This window comes from Chiloscyllium plagiosum, unplaced genomic scaffold (assembly GCF_037043375.1).
Source record: "Chiloscyllium plagiosum isolate Xiang-an unplaced genomic scaffold, Cpla_swu_hap1 HiC_scaffold_18, whole genome shotgun sequence".
Taxonomy (NCBI): Eukaryota; Metazoa; Chordata; class Chondrichthyes; order Orectolobiformes; family Hemiscylliidae; genus Chiloscyllium; species Chiloscyllium plagiosum.
In genome coordinates, this window is record NW_028270156.1 from 7662325 (window position 1) to 7679835 (window position 17511).

Genomic DNA, 17511 nt, shown 5'->3' on the forward strand with positions numbered 1-17511 from the left:
GCTGTTTGCAGTTCCATTTAATAATCACTCGAAACTCATACCCATCAAACTCATTTGACTTGCTCACGATTAAGAAGCTTTGAAATGGATTTGCCAATGCAACAATCACAGCAAGAAGCTATGTTTGATGATGTGTGATTCTCCAGCTGGAACTTGCTTCCAGTGGAGTTCCTGCTGGGAATGCGGCGACATCAGTGAATTTGCTATTTTGAACTCAATGGTTTGAGCTGCACAACTTGAGGGCCTTGTGACGCAGACACAGTGTCTCTGCCTCTAGGCGAAAACACTCAAGCCTTACCTCAGGATGTGATTAGTGTGTGGGTGTGTCACAGCACATCTGTTCAATTCTAGCCTCCCCGCTACTGGAAAGATGTTGTGAAACTTGAAAGTGTTCAGAAAAGATTTACAAGGATGTTTCCAGGGTTGGAATGTTTGAACTATAGGGAGAGGTTGAATAGGCTGAGGCTATTCTCCCTGGAGCGCGGAGGTTGAGGGGTGACCTTATAATGGTTTATAAAATCATGAGGGGCATGGATAGGGTGAATAGACAAAGTCTTTTCCCTTGAGACAAAGTCCAAAGCTAGAGGGTATATCTCAATGACTCTATGAGTCTATGACATCTGAACAGGTTCACTTAGGGGTTAAAAAAAATTCAGCAATGAATATGGGGCACTATTAGTTGTATTAAGACTGGATGATGATATAAAACCTGTTTAATAGGTGATAGAGAAGCTGCAGAATTGTAGACTTTATAAACTTGTGAAATTTCTGATTGGGCCAACTCATCCATGCCAACCAGATATCCTGAACTGATCTAAGTTCAGCACTTGGCCTATATCCCTCTAAACTTTTCCTATTCATATACCCATCCAGATACCTTTTCAATGTTGTAATTGCACAGCCTCCACCACTTCCTCTGGCAGCTCATTCTATACATGCACCACCCTCTGTGTGAAAAAGGGTCCCTTTTAATTCTTTCCCCTCTCACCATAAACCTATGCCCTCTAGTTTTGGACTCCTCTAACCCGGGGAAAAAGACCTTGGTTTGCTGGGATATAGTTTACTGCCTTACTGTGACAATCTTTTCAATGAAAAGCTTATTGAAAGTGTACATGATGCATTTGAGTTCAATTAAAAATATCATTCAACTGACAGATACTGACAGGTAAAGGAATCGAAACTTTACCAGCAACACTTATTTATAAATACGTCATTGCACAAAGTACGGAGGCATGGGATTGAGGATGATTTAGCAGTTTGGATCAGAAATTGGCTAGCTGGAAGAAGACAGAGGGTGGTGGTTGATGGGAAATGTTCATTCTGGAGTTCAGTTACTGGTGGTGTACTGCAAGGATTTGTTTTGGGGTCACTGCTGTTTGTCATTTTTATAATTGACCTGGATGAGGGCAGAAAAGGATGGGTTTAATAAATTTGCAGATGACATGAAGGTTAGTGGAGTTGTGGATAGTGCGGAAAGATGTTGCAGGTGACAGAGGGACATAGATAAGATGCAGAGCTGGGCTGAGAGGTGGCAAATGGAGTTTAATGCAGAAAAGTATGAGGTGATTCACTTGGAAGGAGCAACAGGAATACAGAGTACTGGGCTAATGGTAAGATTCTCAGTAGTGTAGATAAGCAGAGAGATCTCGGTGTCCCTGCGCATAGACCCCTGAAAGTTGCCACCCAGGTTGATAGGGTTGTTAAGAAGGCATAGGTGTGTTATTTTTATTTTTAGAGGGATTGAGTTAAGGAGCCATGAGACTATTTTGCAGCTGTACAAAACTCTGGTGTGGCTGCACTTGGAGTATTGTGTACAGTTCTGGTCACCGCATTATAGGAAGGATGTGGAAGCTTTGGAAAGGGTTCAGAGGAGACATACCAGGATGATACCTGGTATGGAGGGAAAAATCTTATGAGGAAAGGCTGAGGGACTTGAGGCTATTTTCATTCGAGAGAAAAAGTTTGAGAGGTGACTTAATTGAGACATGCAAGATAATCAGAGGATTAGATAGCTTGGACAGTGAGAGCCTTTTTCCTTGGATGGTGATGGCTAACACGAGGAGACATAGCTTTAAATTGAGGGGTGATAGACATAGGACAGATGTCAGAGGCAGTTTCTTTACTCAGAGAATAGTAGGGGCGTGGATCGCTCTGTCTGCAGCAGTAGTAGACGCGCCAACTTTAAGGGCATCTAAATAGTCATTGAATAAACATATGGCTGAAATTGGAATAGTGTAGAATAGATGGGCTTCCGATTGGTTCCACAGATTGGCACGACATTGAGGGCCAAATGGCCTGTACTGCGCTGTAATGTTCTATGTGCTATGTTCTATAATGTTTGTTTAAACTCTCTCTGTGATCACTTATTTCTGGTTATATATTGTATGTTTTTTTGTTCTGTTTCAACACCAGTTTGCACTTTAACATAGTTAAGACCTCGCATGTTATGTCACAAAAGGTAAGAAGACAACAGTTCACACAGAGACCAGCTGTGGGAGGTCTGACATAGTGTCACTGTAGCTGGCCCAGTAGGTGAGAGCTCCAGGCTGATGCTCTGAGACAAAAACAGATAGTGCTGGAGAAACTCAGCAGCATTAGCGGAGAATTGAAAAGAGTGGCACTGGAAAAGCATAGCAGGTCAGGCAACATCTGAGGAGCAGGAGAATCGACGTTTCAGACATAAACCCTTCACCATCACATTCCTGGGAAGGGCTTATGCCTGAAACGTCGATTTTCCTGTTCCTTGGATGTTGCCTGACCTGTTGTGCTTCTCACCACACTTTTCTACTCTGATCTCCTGCAACTGCAGTCCTCACTTTCTCCTAGCATTAGTGGAGAGAGGAGCAAAGCTAATGCAGAGTGTAAACAGGGTTTCCCACATGGTCCTAACCCTATCCCATTGGATGAACTAGGTCAACATTGCCTTGAGTATTATATGTAATCTTAAATAATCACGCAAAATAGGGAAGTCTTTGGAGCAGGAAAAAGAATGGTGATCAGATGACTCTGTAGCTCTTGCTGAACATTGTGCTGGTATAACACTGTCCATGGAAGGTCCCAGCATTAGATAAAATATAAATTGCTGTGGTTTTGAGTCCAGCTGATTTACTCCACCTAACATCTAAAATACCTTAATAAAGGAGCAGCTCTTATAGCCACAATGTTTTCCCATCTTCCATCTACACTTTTCACAAACAACCACCTCAGACAGAAAATAGCATTGGCCAAATGACGTCATTGAAAAGTAGCATCTTTGCATTATGTACCATTTACTTTGAACACCATATCGTCATCATTTTGTATTCAGCTTCCAGCTGCACCCATGGTGCTATTCTCCATCCTCTGATGTGCAGCAAAGATCACAAGTGGAGTGAACAGACTTAAAATCATTGCTTTATACTGATGATGGGTGCCTTTGAGAATTTGTAATGTAGTAGTAATGTCCCTGTCTCTACAGTCAGGAGGCCTGAGGTCAAGCCCCACAGCAGGTCAGCACTGTACAGGCCCTTTGGCCCTCAATGTTGCGCAGAACTGTGGAACCAATCTGAAGCCCATCTATCCTACACTATTTCATTTTTATCCATATGTTTATCCAATGATCATTGAAATGCTCTTAAAGTTAGCGAGTCTACTATTGTTGCAGGCAGTGCATTCCACGTCCCTACAACTCTCGGAGTAAAGAAACTACCTCTGACATCTGTCCTATATCTATCACCCCTCAATTTAATGTTATGTCCCCTCATGCTCGTCATCACCATCCAAGGAAAAAGAGTCTCACTGTCCAGGAGAAAGTGAGGTCTGCAGATGCTGGAGATCAAAGTTGAAACTTTATTGCTGGAACAGCACAGCAGGTCAGGCAGCATCCAGGGAACAGGAGATTCGACGTTTCGGGCACAGGCCCTTCTTCAGGAGTCTCACTGTCCACACTATCTAACCCTCTGCTGTAATATTGACATCTCGAAGCAGGTTGGTTTGAAAATATCAACCAAACAATGTAGCGTTGAACTTCAGAAATTGGGAATGATTTAAAAATGTATAATTGTAGTAGATACTGAAGAGCTGAAATTAAACTAAACACTGGAAAGCAGGGGCAGTGATATTAACCCAGAGACCCAGATAGTGTTCTGCGGACCCAGGTTCAAACCCTGCTGTATTGTTGATTGTTTTGGGGAAAAAGCCCAGCATTTTTCTTTTACTCATGCCCTTCAAAGAAAGAAACTGCCATCCTTACCTGGCCGAGCCTACATGTGCCTCCAGGTCCACAGCAATGTGGTTCTTAACTGCTCTCCGGGCAACTAGGAATGCTGATGTAGCCAGTGATGCACACAATTCTTGAATGTATTTAAAAACAAGAAACATAGCAGATTTGGCAGCATCTGTGGACAGAGGTGGTATCATTTTAATATTTTGAATCTATTTTCAAAGAAATTCACATTAGACTTGAATCAGTAATGATGCTGCGGCTGAATCTCTTCAGTAGAGTGTGACTGAAGAGTCCATACTCAAGACACAGGAATTCTTCACAGAGGCTCTCGTCACTTCTCAAGTGTTTGTAGCCTCTTGTGTCTTTTTGTTCTAATTCCCAATGTAATCCTCATCACAAAAGCAGCGTCCAAACTGCACATTAAAAGAAAACAGGAAAGCAACTGCATTAACATCACGCCCTTTGCAACTGTGGGATTTCCCAGAGTACTTTGCAATGAGTGAGATGCTTTTGAAGTACAGTTTCTGCTGTGCTGTCACTGACAAAAAGGCAGGAATGGATTTTCAACATGCTATAAAGATAGAAACCTGGCAGTGTGGAATCTCTCCTACAGTAACAGCTCAGCTTTCATATCCACTAATTGCAGTGATTTCTGTAGCACTGGCCAACCTGCAATGCAGGCTTAGAACCAGGCGGCAGGTTGAAAATCTACCTTGCACGTGAGCCTCACTGTATTTCAGAATTAAAAGGTTCCCTCGTTGTGATTATAGTCTAAATGAGACTTGTTGTTGTACATTTGGTTTTATGAGTATTCAAAATCACATAGCTCTAAAAAGCAAGAGAATGTAAGTAACACTAAAGGTCAGCATTTTATAATTGTATGTATAACTTACTGCTTCTTCCAATTTTGTCTAAGTTTGCAACCCTTGAGACCATTGTGACTTCAGTAGTGGACGAATTCCCTGGATACCTGAGACCGAAGAAGCCCCTGTTCACATTAGTCTGTTGTGTGATTTTCTTCTTCATGGGTATTCCCATGGTTACCCAGGTAAGATATCGTCCCAATATCAGTGAATACACAGCAAATTCCAACAGCCGGTAGTTCCTGTCTTTGTTGCTTTTGGTATGATCTCTGTTGTTGTTTTAATACTGGACAAATCAGGGTATAACCTGGCTTATTAGATCCTAACTTTGTTTTCTAAAACTGTGCAAGTTAGTTATGGAACACATTCACAAGAGTCTGCCAGTGCACTTTGAACACATTAAAAATGTTTATTAAACAAGGTTAAAAAACAGAAGGCTGGAATTATGTCACTACAGACATTAGGAAAGGATTTAAGTTCACATTATTCCTTTTATTCCTGCAATATCAGTCCAAGAACCTGACCTCAGTGACAAGTTGTCATTCTTTCATTCTAAAGCACCTTGATTAGGCTTAGGCTTGGTCAACTGCAATTGGCTTCCTTTGCAAGTTGCTGTGCAGTCACTGGACGCTATTTTCCTTCAGCTGTTTCTCTTCCCCTATGGAACCTAAAACAACCAGCTAACTAAAGCTCACTTTGACTTTAGCTTCAAAAAAAATACAAGAATTCCTAAAATCAATGTCCAAGAGCCTTCCCTCCACTCTCCGATATCCACATGCACAGGCTAACTTGCTATCTGGATTGTTATGTCTTTCTGTACATCTGGACCATTGATCACTCAGAAACTGTACATTTTTCTTTGCTGTACCTTTCCAACTCCAGGCTCTCACTCCATGGTTGTAAAACCCCATTAAAAACATGCAAACAAAACTGACCTCCAGACTTAGAGTCATGGAGTCATTGAGACGTACAGCTTGGAACCAGAACATCGGTCCAACTCATCAGATTGGTTCCACAGGTTGGGACAACATCAAGGGCTGAAGGGCCTGTACTGTGTTGTAATGTTCTACATTATATCCCTGCTGACCAGATATCCTAAATCAATATAGTCCCATTTGCCAGTATTTGGCCCATATCCCTCGAAATCCTACCTACCCATCCAGGTGCCTTTTAAACGTTGTAATTATACCAACCTCCACCACTTCCTCTGGCAGCTCATTCCATACACACACCCGCCTTAGTTGCCACTTAGGTCCCTTTTAAATCTTACCCCTCTCACCTTAAAGCTATGCCCTCTAGTTTTGGACTCAGTTTTCCTGGCGAAAAGAGTTTTGACTATTCACCTTATCCATGCCCCTCATGATTTTTTTAAACCTCTATAAGGTCACCCCTCAGCCTCTGATGCTCCAGGGAAAACAGTCCCAGCCTATTCAGCCTCTCCCTATAGCTCAAACTCTTCAACCCTGTCAACAGCCTTGTTAATCTTTTCTGAACCCTTTCAAGTTACACAACATCTTTCCTGTCATTCTTGGTACCATTCACGGAACAAATCTAAAATTAAATTAAAGCACGTCCCTTCCCTTCATAATACACAAAATACAAAATATTAGTTCAACTCAAAGTATATATAGTTATTAACATTTGACCAGGGAAGCAATCCCTATTTTTATGTCTGAGGTGCTATTCTATTCATTCATGCTCTTAAAGCAAGCCTTACACAACAAAGTCTTATAATGTACTCTCAATAGAGTGTTTACAACACCCCAATTGCCTCATAAAATGCAAACCAACTATTTTTGCTCTGAGGCCATCACATAGAACATGGAACATAGAAAAGTACAGCACAGAACAGGCCCTTTGGCCCACGATGTTGTGCCGAGGTTTAATCCTAATGTAAAATATAGTAGCTTAACCTACGCACCCCTCAACTCACTGCTGTCCATGTGCATGTCCAGCAGTCGCTTAAATCTCCCCAATGACTCTGCTTCCACCACCACAGCTGGCAACGCATTCCATGCATTCACAACTCTGCGTAAAGAACCTACCTCTGACGTCTCCTCTATTCCTTTTTTCTCTTATCTTAAAGTATGACCCCTCATACCAGTCAATCCTGTCCTGGAGAAAAGTCTCTGGCTATTGACTCTGTTTATTCCTCTCATTATCTTGTATACCTCGATCAGGTCTCCTCTCTTCCTCCTTCTCTCCAGAGAGAAAGGTCTGAGCTTATTCAACCTTTCTTCATAAAGCAAGCCCTCCAGCCCAGGCAGCATCCTGGTAAATCTTCTTTGCACCCTCTCCAAGCCTCTGTATCTTTCCTATAGCAGGGCGACCAGAACTGGACACAATATTCCAAGTGTGGTCTCACCAGGGACTTGTAGAGCTGCAGCAAAACCTCGTGGCTCTTAAACTCGATCCCCCTGTTAGTGAAAGCCGAAACACCACAGGCTTGCTTAGCAACCTCATCCACTTGGGTGGCAACTTTGAGGGATCTATGTACTTGCACACCCAGATCCCTCTGTTCCTCTACACTGCCAAGAATCTTGTTTTTAATCCTATATTCAGCATTCGAGTTTGACTTTCCAAAATGTACCACTTCACGTTTATCTAGTTTAAACTCCATCTGTCATTTCTCAGCCCAGCTCTGCATCCTGTCTATGTCACGCTGCAGCCTGCAGTAGCCCTCAATACTATCGACGGCACCTCCAATCTTTGTGTCATTTGCAAATTTACTAACCCACCCCTCAACCTCCTCATCCAAGTCATTTATAAAAACTGCAAAGAGCAGAGGCCCAAGAACAGAGCCCTGCAGGACACCACTCAACACTGACCTCCCAACAGAACACTTTCCATCTACAACCACTCTCTGCCTTCTGTCAGCTAACCAATTCTGAATCCAGATAGCCAAATCTCCCTGAATCCCATACTTCCTGACTTTATGAATGAGCCTACCATGGGGAACCTTATCAAATGCCTTGCTAAAGTCCATATACACCACATCCACTACTCAACCTGTCTTGTCACCTCCTCAAAGAACTCAATAAGATTTGTGAGGCATGATCTGCCCCTCACAAAGCCAAGCTGACTGCCTTTAATCACACTATGCTTTGCCAAATAGTCATAAATCCTATCCCTCAGAATTATTTCCAAAACATTGCTGACCACAGACGTAAGATTGACTGGTCTGTAATTGCCAGGGAGTTCCCTATTACCCTTCTTGAAAAGAGGAACAACATTCTCCTCCTTCCAATCCTCCAGAACGACTCCCGTGGAGAGTGAGGAGGCAAATATCCTCACCAACGGCTTAGCAACCTCCTTTCTCACTTCCTGGAGCAGCCTAGGATAAATCTAGTCTGGGTAAAAACAAGGGCTGCAGATGCTGGAAACCAGAGTCTAGACTAGAGTGGTGCTGGAAAAGCACAGCAGTTCAGGCAGCATCCAAGGAGCAGGAAAATTGACATTTCAGGCTCTATTCCTGATGAAGGGTTTTTGCCCGAAATGTCGATTTTCCTGCTTCTCAGATGCTGCCTGAACTGCTGTGCTTTTCCAGCACCACTCTAGTCTAAATCTGGTCTGGCCCTGGGGTAATCAATCTTAATGTTTTCGAAAATTTCCAGCGCATCAACTTCATCAATCTTGACCTTGTCAAGCCTTTATCCCAGCTCCTCAAAGTTTTCATTCACAACAAGGTCCCTTCCTTTGATGAAAACCAAAGCAAAAAACTCATTTAGGTCTTCCCCTATCTGCTCAGACCCCACGCACAAGTTCCCTCCGCTATCCCTACCTCTCCTTGATCATTCTCTTCTTCCTATTCTCTCAGTTAGTCTCTCAAAGTGCAGTTCTACACGTGCCTCACCTTTATACAGGGCTGGTTACTGGGGAGGTCCTGTTGGTTGAGGGCAACAGACTCTGGTATAGTGTGCAATAGAAGCCAAGGTGTGGATGCTGTCACTGCAGTCAATTAACTGAGGATGGAACCCTGCAGGGTGTACCCCATGGTGCCCATTGCAGAGGCAATTGAGAAAGCGTCTGTATTTGCATCATAATAAGCTGGATGCCATTCTTATTGACATACAATGGCCAATACCAAATTGATGCTGTCAGCTCATACCTTTCTGGCACCTGGTAGTTCCATCTGCCCCTCTACAGTCTTAGCATGAATTAACAACCAAACAACTGTTTAAACTTGTTCATGATTTTGACATGTCTGTATGATCTCACATATCTTGGTGGATTTTTGGCCAATTTTAAACTGAATGAATGCATGTTAAGAAGAAATATTTCAATGGAGATGCTTAAACTTTCATCCCATTTTCCTGTATTTGTAAGGCTTTAGCACTCTATAATAATGTGCTCTTGCCTAACTGATGTAAGCTTTGAGCAAAATGTTGGCAATTATCCACAAGAACCCATTCTCTCCACCACTGATGCTCAGTAGCAGCAGTATGTACTAGCTGCCAGATGCACTGCAGAAATTCACGAAAGTTCCTCAGACAGCACCTTCCAAACCCATGACCACTTCCATCTAGAAAGACAAGGGCAGCAGATACATCGGAATACCATGACCTGCAAATTCCCCTCCAAGTCACTCACCATCCTGACTTGGAAATTTATCGCCGATCTTTCAATGCTGTTGTTGGGTCAAAATCCTGAAATTCCCTTCCTAATAGCACTGTGGGTCTACCTAAAGCAAGTGGATTGCAACTGTTCAAGAAGCCAGCTCACCTCCACCTTTTCTAGTGCAACTAGGGACGGGTAATAAACGCTGGCCCAGACTCACATGCCCATGTTGTATGAGTGAATAAACGAGAAGTGAAAGAACTCTGCCCTAACCTCCTGGTCTAAAATTCATTGATGTTTAGGAATGAACTACAATGATCAAGATAGATGAAAAAAAAACCAAATGTTTTATTGCAGCTGACTCAGGATTAGCTGTCAAGATGATCAAATGCTGCTTTTATGCTGTACTTTCTGGAATTAAATGATGGCAACAAAGTGTCCACAGAGTTAAGATCAAAAAAAAGGGAGCTTGCACAACTTGTTCACATTGCCATGGGGAACTGAAGCTAATGAGTCCCATTTTGACCTATTTTGAATTCTTTCATTCCACAGGACATCAATCTGAAAATATTGATGTGATTTAATCTTGTTTCTCCCAATCATTTACACCACAGTCATTTTGAAGTTTTGTTTGAGACAGAAATGGTAGATGATTTCCCAGAATGTGTATACATTAATTTCGATATTGCAGTTAAACATTTGCACAATCCAACACTGATTTATTTTGTGATATTAGGGTGGGATCTACATGCTACAGCTGGTAGACACATATGCAGCTTCCTATTCCCTGGTCATCATAGCAATATTTGAGCTAGTGGGAGTTTCATACATATACGGTAAGAGCAATCTAGTTAATTGAATCTTATGCTGCAAAGCCATTCAGCTTACATAATCAATATGTTGTGAAATTCATATCAATGTTTGTATAAATCTGTTTTCATAGGATAGTTGATTCAAACATAATTCTATGAAATACCATAAAGTCATTCAGTTCAGCATTTCACTGAGCGGTTTCCACTTTGCCAATATGAATGGCATACCCCATGCTTATGTATTAGTTACATTAATAAACCTTTTCAGTCATATTATGAAAGAAATCTACATTAAAAGGCCAGCTAATGACACATAGCACCAGACAATTCTGTTAAACATTACTGTTTAATGTTGTAATTAATATAAACCAACCCACATATTTTAATTTAATCCTCTACCTGAAGACAAAGCAATTCAGATTTCTAACAACTGATTGCAAGAATAATATTGTGCAAAATTTAAATTCTGTGATGAACTAAAACAGTGATGTCTTTTCTGTTCAGAGCATTGAGTAGTTGAGAAAATGTTTCTGTAACTGTCAGCCTGACTAAAGAGCAGTGCTCTCATCTCTGGGGAAGAAGGACATAGATTCAAGCCAGACTTGAGATATTGGGACAATTTAGGCTGCGAATGAAGAAAAGATTATGTTATAAACTGGGATATTAAATTGAAGACATGCTTGTAGATGGATGTCAAACATTTCCTGGTAGCATGTGAAGAAAAGCAGATATGTTCTTGTTGCTGTCAAATGGTTCATTCATTAAAACATCAGAAATAAATAGGTTAACCGATCCCATACCTCATTTACTGAGAATGGGAATTTGGTGTATACATCATTGTCAACTTAACAATGCATCCAGAGTATTTGAATGGCAGTGAGATACTTTGGAACAGTCAAAGAATATGAAAGGTAGGAGGCAATGGCCTAATGGTGTTATCGCTGGATTGTTAATCGAGAAACCCAAATATTGCTCTGGAGACATGGTTATGAATCCCGCCATGGTGGAATTTAAATTAAATAAAGCTTGACAATTAAGAATTTGGTTGTTGGGGAAAACCCCATTTGGTTTGCTGAAGCCCTTTAGGGACAGAAACAGCTACCTGTATCTGGTCTGGCCTCTGTGTGACTCCTGACCAACAGCAATATGGTTGACTCTTAATTGCCCTCTGGACAATTAGGGGTGGACAATAAACGCTGGCCTTGTCAGTTATCCCATGAATGCATTAAAGAATAGCTATTTTAGTCAAATATTATGCCTGTATATTTCATGTTGGATTGCTCTTAAAAATATCCACATGTTGTCCAATAAATAAAGTGCAAGAATATAAAAGTTTAGTACTGTAACCATTGCCTTGATTTTAGTTTGGGGTTGGAATTTGAGGATGTCTGGTCATTGATGGGTGATAAATATGATAACTCCTAAGCCACATGAATGTATTACAACAATGAGAGATGCTTAAAGCTACTAAGTTGCTGGAATCCAGAATTACTGGAAGATGAAGGCCACAGCTGGAAAAATGACTTCCATAAGATGATTGATGAATGTAGGAGGAGGAGTTTGGGAGGGTTTGCTGGAGTTGGAGGCATGATGTGTGGTGGTGCTATTGGATCTAATAGTTGAAAAGTTGGAATTAGGAAATAACTAGGGTGAAGAGAGAAGCTTGGAGGAGGGAATGGCCCCAAGTAGTCTTGTGGAGCCTGAATCAGCTGGCCCTTTAGATCTAAACTCACTGAGTAGCCTGAGGACCCTGCCTGATCCCACCATTTGTGCACAGAATGGAGATGGCGCCTGGTTAAAATGGCATTATCATTCCCATAAATTGAGCCATGACTTTGACCTTTCATTAGACCGAGGTTCTCTGAGGCTAATTAAAAAGGTTGGATTGTTTGTGGGGGAGGTGAAGAGGGCATTCATTATGGGTGTGGCTTCAAAGAAGAATCAGACATCTTGGCCCACATCATTCACCGGTGTTAGGTGACAGTGGAGTAGGGTCTTGTGCATGAGAAATTAAGCTATCACCAATAAGTTTTAGTTACATTAGCTGACAATGAGCTGGAAATTAACCTTGGGCAATGGGATTAAATGAACAGTATTGGATTGGGAGCCCATTACATGCAGTGCCTCAGAATCAGTCCCATTAGCTCCGGTGGAGATACATCTGTTTAGTCAAAGTTGGAATTCACCACAAGGTGGTGCTCTTTCTGCAAACATCTCCTCAACCGCAAAAACTGGACTGATGCATTCACCGGGAAAAATATACCAACCTGACATTTGCGACCAAGGTTTAGATATGTAAATGGGATTTTACAATCTATAATTACTTCACCCTATAATACAGACATTTCACTGTACCAAACTAAAAAGGCATTTAGCAATCTAGATATCCCTCTCAGTATTGCTGCATTTTCAGCAAGACCACTATCACTATGAAAGCGTCTGCTAAGATATTGATAATGGTGAACTATAAAAGCATTTGTGCTCAGAACAACTCTTCAGAAGGTAATGAAATATGTACAGATTTGGAACTTAATCAAGAACAGGCTTTTGAAAGATGAAGAGAAAGGAAGTCATATTTGCAGCCCTAATTGCTAAATTAAGTGTCTTAACACTGTACAAACAATGCAATAGCCATATCACTGAATGTATAAGAAACTTTCTTATAAAGCTAGTGTTTAATTAATAGTTATTGGTCACCAATGGGTTAAGTTCTCCTGCAGACAGAGCTTGCCACTGAAACACACATGGATTATAAGTATTTTTTGCACTTATGAATTAAACTCGATGAAATATCACCCAGGGAGCATCAGCCTCCATTCTCTAATTTAGACATGTAATACATCCAACTGTGTACCTATAGAGGGCACAGGTCTGTGTTCATACTGTTCACTGTGATAGCTACCTAAAGCTAAACCAAAAGGGACAGCATTGAGTTACACTGCCCCATTCTGTTGGAGAGATGTACACACTGGCTGATTCACATTGAAATGATTTGGCAGTATAAGTGAACAAATGGTCTTGTCAGGTCTATAATGACATTTCAATGTAGACTGCCTGCCTTTTGGTTTAAGACCACACAAACAAACAAATATTCTCTTTACACTGGTTGGTGTAATACAACAGCAACTACAGTGATGAAATAATGTGGCACTGGTTGTACCTGACACCTAATCTGAGACTCACTCTGCTTTGACTGCAGTTAGAGAGAACTTTTGCACCTTCTTGAGTATGTTTCTGCTTCACATCAGTCCAAAGTGGTGGCATTGTAGCTGCCCTGTTTGCAGTACATCTATGTTATTGAAATTCATTAAGGTGGGCAATTTTTATTTTGTTAAAGCAGTTCATTAGTTGTATTATTCCCTGGCTAAGCAGAAAGCAGTCCAGAGAGGCAGAATGCATGAAAAAGTGATAATTGTAATTACCTTCATCACCATTGTCACCTCTTCCCCCATCTCACACAATCCCAATGCCCAATCAAACGTCAGTAAATATTGTATTTCTGTGCCAACAGGCTTGAAACGTTTTTGTGAAGATATCGAGATGATGATTGGATTCCAACCGAGCTATTTTTGGAGAATTTGTTGGGCCTTTGTCACTCCTACAATTCTTACAGTATGTATCATGTTTTCTAATACTACCATGTTCCTCATTACTGGGTGTCAATACTACAAGCTGAGAAATAACTTGTTATCTTGCACCATTGTTACATATAGCACATAGAAGGAATTATGTAGGAATTATTGGACAAAAGGACCAAGGCCTATCTATCTTGTCTTAGAGAGAATCAGAGAATTATTACAGTGCAGACAAAGACTATTTGGCCCATCATGCCTTCACTGGCACTATTTGATCTTGGTACGGGCATTATCATAGAAATGTAGCAACATAGAAAATAGGTGCAGGAGTAGGCCATTTGGCTGTTCAAGCTGCTCCCCACCGTTCAATATGATCATTGCTGGTCATGCGATCTCAGTATCTCACTCCCGCTTTCTCTCCATACCCCTTGACCCCTTTAGCCACAAGGGCTCTGTCTTGAATGTATCTAATGAACTGGCCTCAACAGCTTCCTGCAGGAGGGAATTTCACAGGTTCACAACTCTCTGAGTGAAGAAGTCCTTCCTCATCTCAGTCCTGAATGACTTATCCCTTATTCTTAGCTTCTGAGCCCTAGTTCTGGACTTCCTCAACATCGGGAACATTCTTTCCGCATCTAGCCTGTCCGGTCCCATCAGGATTTTAAATGTTTCTTTGAGACCACACCCCTCACCCCCATTCTTCTAAATTCCAGTGAGTACAAGCCCAGGCTTTCCTCATATGTCAGTCCTGCCATTCCGGGAATTAGTTTGGTGAAACTTCACTGGAATCGCTCAATAGCAAGAACGTCCTTCCTCAGACTAGGAGACCAAAACTGCATACAGTACTGCAGGTGTGGCCCCATCAAGGCCCTGTATAACTGCAGCAAGACATCCTTACTCTGATGCTCAAATCCTCTCACTGTAAAGGCCAGCATGCCATTGGCTTTCCTCACTGCCTGCTGCAGCTGCATGCCAACCTTCAGTGACTGTTCTAACATGACACCCAAGTCTTATTGTATCTCACCGTTTCTTAAACTGTCACCATTCCGATAATAATCTGCCTTCCTAATTTTGCAACCAGAGTGGATAATCTAACATTTATCCAAATTATATTTCATTTGTCCACTCAGCCAGCCTTCCAAATCACCTTGCAGCCTTTTAGCATCCTCCTCACAGCACACACTGCCATCATGGAACTGTTGACTAATTCTAGCAGCATGTTTTTATGAACTAATCTGTGGCAGACTCAAACATAATGTAAGGGTAGCTCATGTGGATTAAAATATGGTTTAAAAGTTACCTGTTCCTCCCAATTATGCTGCACTTATTGATAGGATATTGGCCCATACTTTGGCAATGGTTTAAGTAGCAATCTGATACAGGAACATTCATCTTTAGCTGTCACTATTTGCTATTTGTCATCTTCCCTATCTGTCATTCATTCAGTTTACAAGGATTTACCAGTTTTTCAATAATAATTTACATTAAGATAATGGTTTTAATATAGAAAAGAAACTCATCCAACCAGCAGCAATGAGCCAGCGAAATAGACATTTATAAAGGCCACAAAATATCTGAGCAAAAAGCTTTATTTTAAGGCTTGACTTATAAGAAGACAGAGAGAGACAGAGTGATGTCAGTTTTTTTGGCTGACTGTGCTTTTGTGAAGAATTTTGGAATATTTTTCTACATTAAAGCTAATACATTTCTCCAAGTAATCATTGTAAAAGTGTTACATTCTTGTAGAGCAATACTGCTCATGTTTAATGCCTATATTGACAAAACACCTTGTGTATATTGAACCTTAAAGTCACATTATCATAAAAAAGAATAAAGAATCATTCAACTATGTCATGAACCAAAGCTAAGAATTACACAACACCAGGTTATAGTCCAGACTGGTGTTGTGTCATTTTTAATTTTGTCCAACACCGGGATTTCCACGTTATGAGTCAAAGCAAACCCGAACTGCTTTGAGACATAACAAACTCTGAAATTGCATTACAATTCTTTTTTGACAAACCTAAGACAACAGCTATTTCATGTAATCTACACCATGAGAGATTAGTTTCGCCATTGGAACACTCAGTCTGCATCGGTAATCAGTCTATTTTCAAGATGTTTTAATGAATAGCCTGATATCATGGCTTGGAAAGGGTGGACGCTAAGAAATTGTTTCCGTTAGGCGAGGAGACCAGGACCCGTGGGCACAGCCTTAGGATTAGAGGGGGTAAATTCAGAACAGAAATGCGGAGACATTTCTTCAGCCAGAGAGTGGTGGGCCTGTGGAATTCATTGCCGCGAGTGCAGTGGAGGCCGGGACACTAAATGGCTTCAAAGCAGAGATTGAGAAATTCTTGATGTCACAAGGAATTAAGGGCTACAGGGAGAATGCTGGTAAGTGGAGTTGAAATGCCCATCCGCCATGATTAAATGGCGGAGTGGACTCGATGGGCTGAATGGCCTTACTTCCACTCCTATGTCTTATGGTCTTATGGTCTTATCAGGGCAGCTACTCATGTTGGGGCACCTTTAGCATTTAAAATACTCATTAGAGCTTTAAAAGGAGTAATTTACAAAAAATCATTAAGTGGCACTCAGTTGTGACTGCTTTAACAGTGGAGTGGAGTACTGAGGATGTCTTGCGCTATTAGAGTCATCACCTTTCAGGGTTCTTGCCTGCTCTCTGGTGGTCATAATGGATTCCTACTGTACCAATCAGAGAAGATAAAGAATATAATCCTGATATTTTCTCTCAGTAGCATCAGTGAAATAGTTTATCTGATCATTTATCTCATTGTTACTGTTGGGAGTTTGCTGTAAGCAATTTGCTACTGTATTTGTTTTTATTACACTGGGTCAGAATACTTAGTTGACAGTGAAGTCTTTTGGAGTGGACTTAAAGGAGCTAAATAAATAATTTATTGATCAGTGCAAATTGAATAGGTGATGAGTAAGTGCATTACATACATTGCGTGAAATATATGTGGGGGTGAGATGCTCTTTGGAGAGTCAGTGTGGACTTGTTGAGCCAAATGGCCTGCTTCCACACTGTAGGGATACTATGACATTAACATAAGAAGTTCCATATGTCTTGTAAAGGATTGAGCATTGAAGGATTTACTGGTCTTGTCCCAGTTTCATTTATATGCTAGCATGTTTATAGCCTTTCATTTTACCTATACATTTGTTGGATTAGAAGTACTTAACAGTTAGTAATTAAAACAACTTGTACAGTTGATGAAGAGTTCATTTTCTGAATCATAAACCTATCTGTATTTCTTTCATTTTCTAGTTCATCCTTTGCTTCAGCTTTTACCAGTGGGAACCCATGACATATGAAAATTACAAATACCCAGCTTGGTCGATGGTGATGGGATGGTTAATGCTGGCCTGTTCTGTCATATGGATCCCTATCATGTTCGTGATTAAGATGCATTTGGCCCCTGGTTCCTTTATAGAGGTATAATGTTTTGCATCTGCATCTTGAATGTTTGTGT

The 17511-nt window shown here is 41.1% G+C and overlaps 1 protein-coding gene across 1 annotated transcript in view; it reads left to right on the top strand.

Annotated features, from left to right (window-relative positions):
• The window catches only part of slc6a5 (solute carrier family 6 member 5), a 61194-nt gene that overhangs the window by 41532 nt on the left and 2151 nt on the right, over nucleotides 1-17511 (top strand). The window contains exons 12-15 of the mRNA XM_043705394.2: nucleotides 5121-5252; nucleotides 10361-10460; nucleotides 13948-14048; nucleotides 17307-17474. Coding sequence (XP_043561329.1) covers nucleotides 5121-5252; nucleotides 10361-10460; nucleotides 13948-14048; nucleotides 17307-17474 — 501 coding nt within the window. The remainder of the gene's footprint in view (nucleotides 1-5120; nucleotides 5253-10360; nucleotides 10461-13947; nucleotides 14049-17306; nucleotides 17475-17511) is intronic.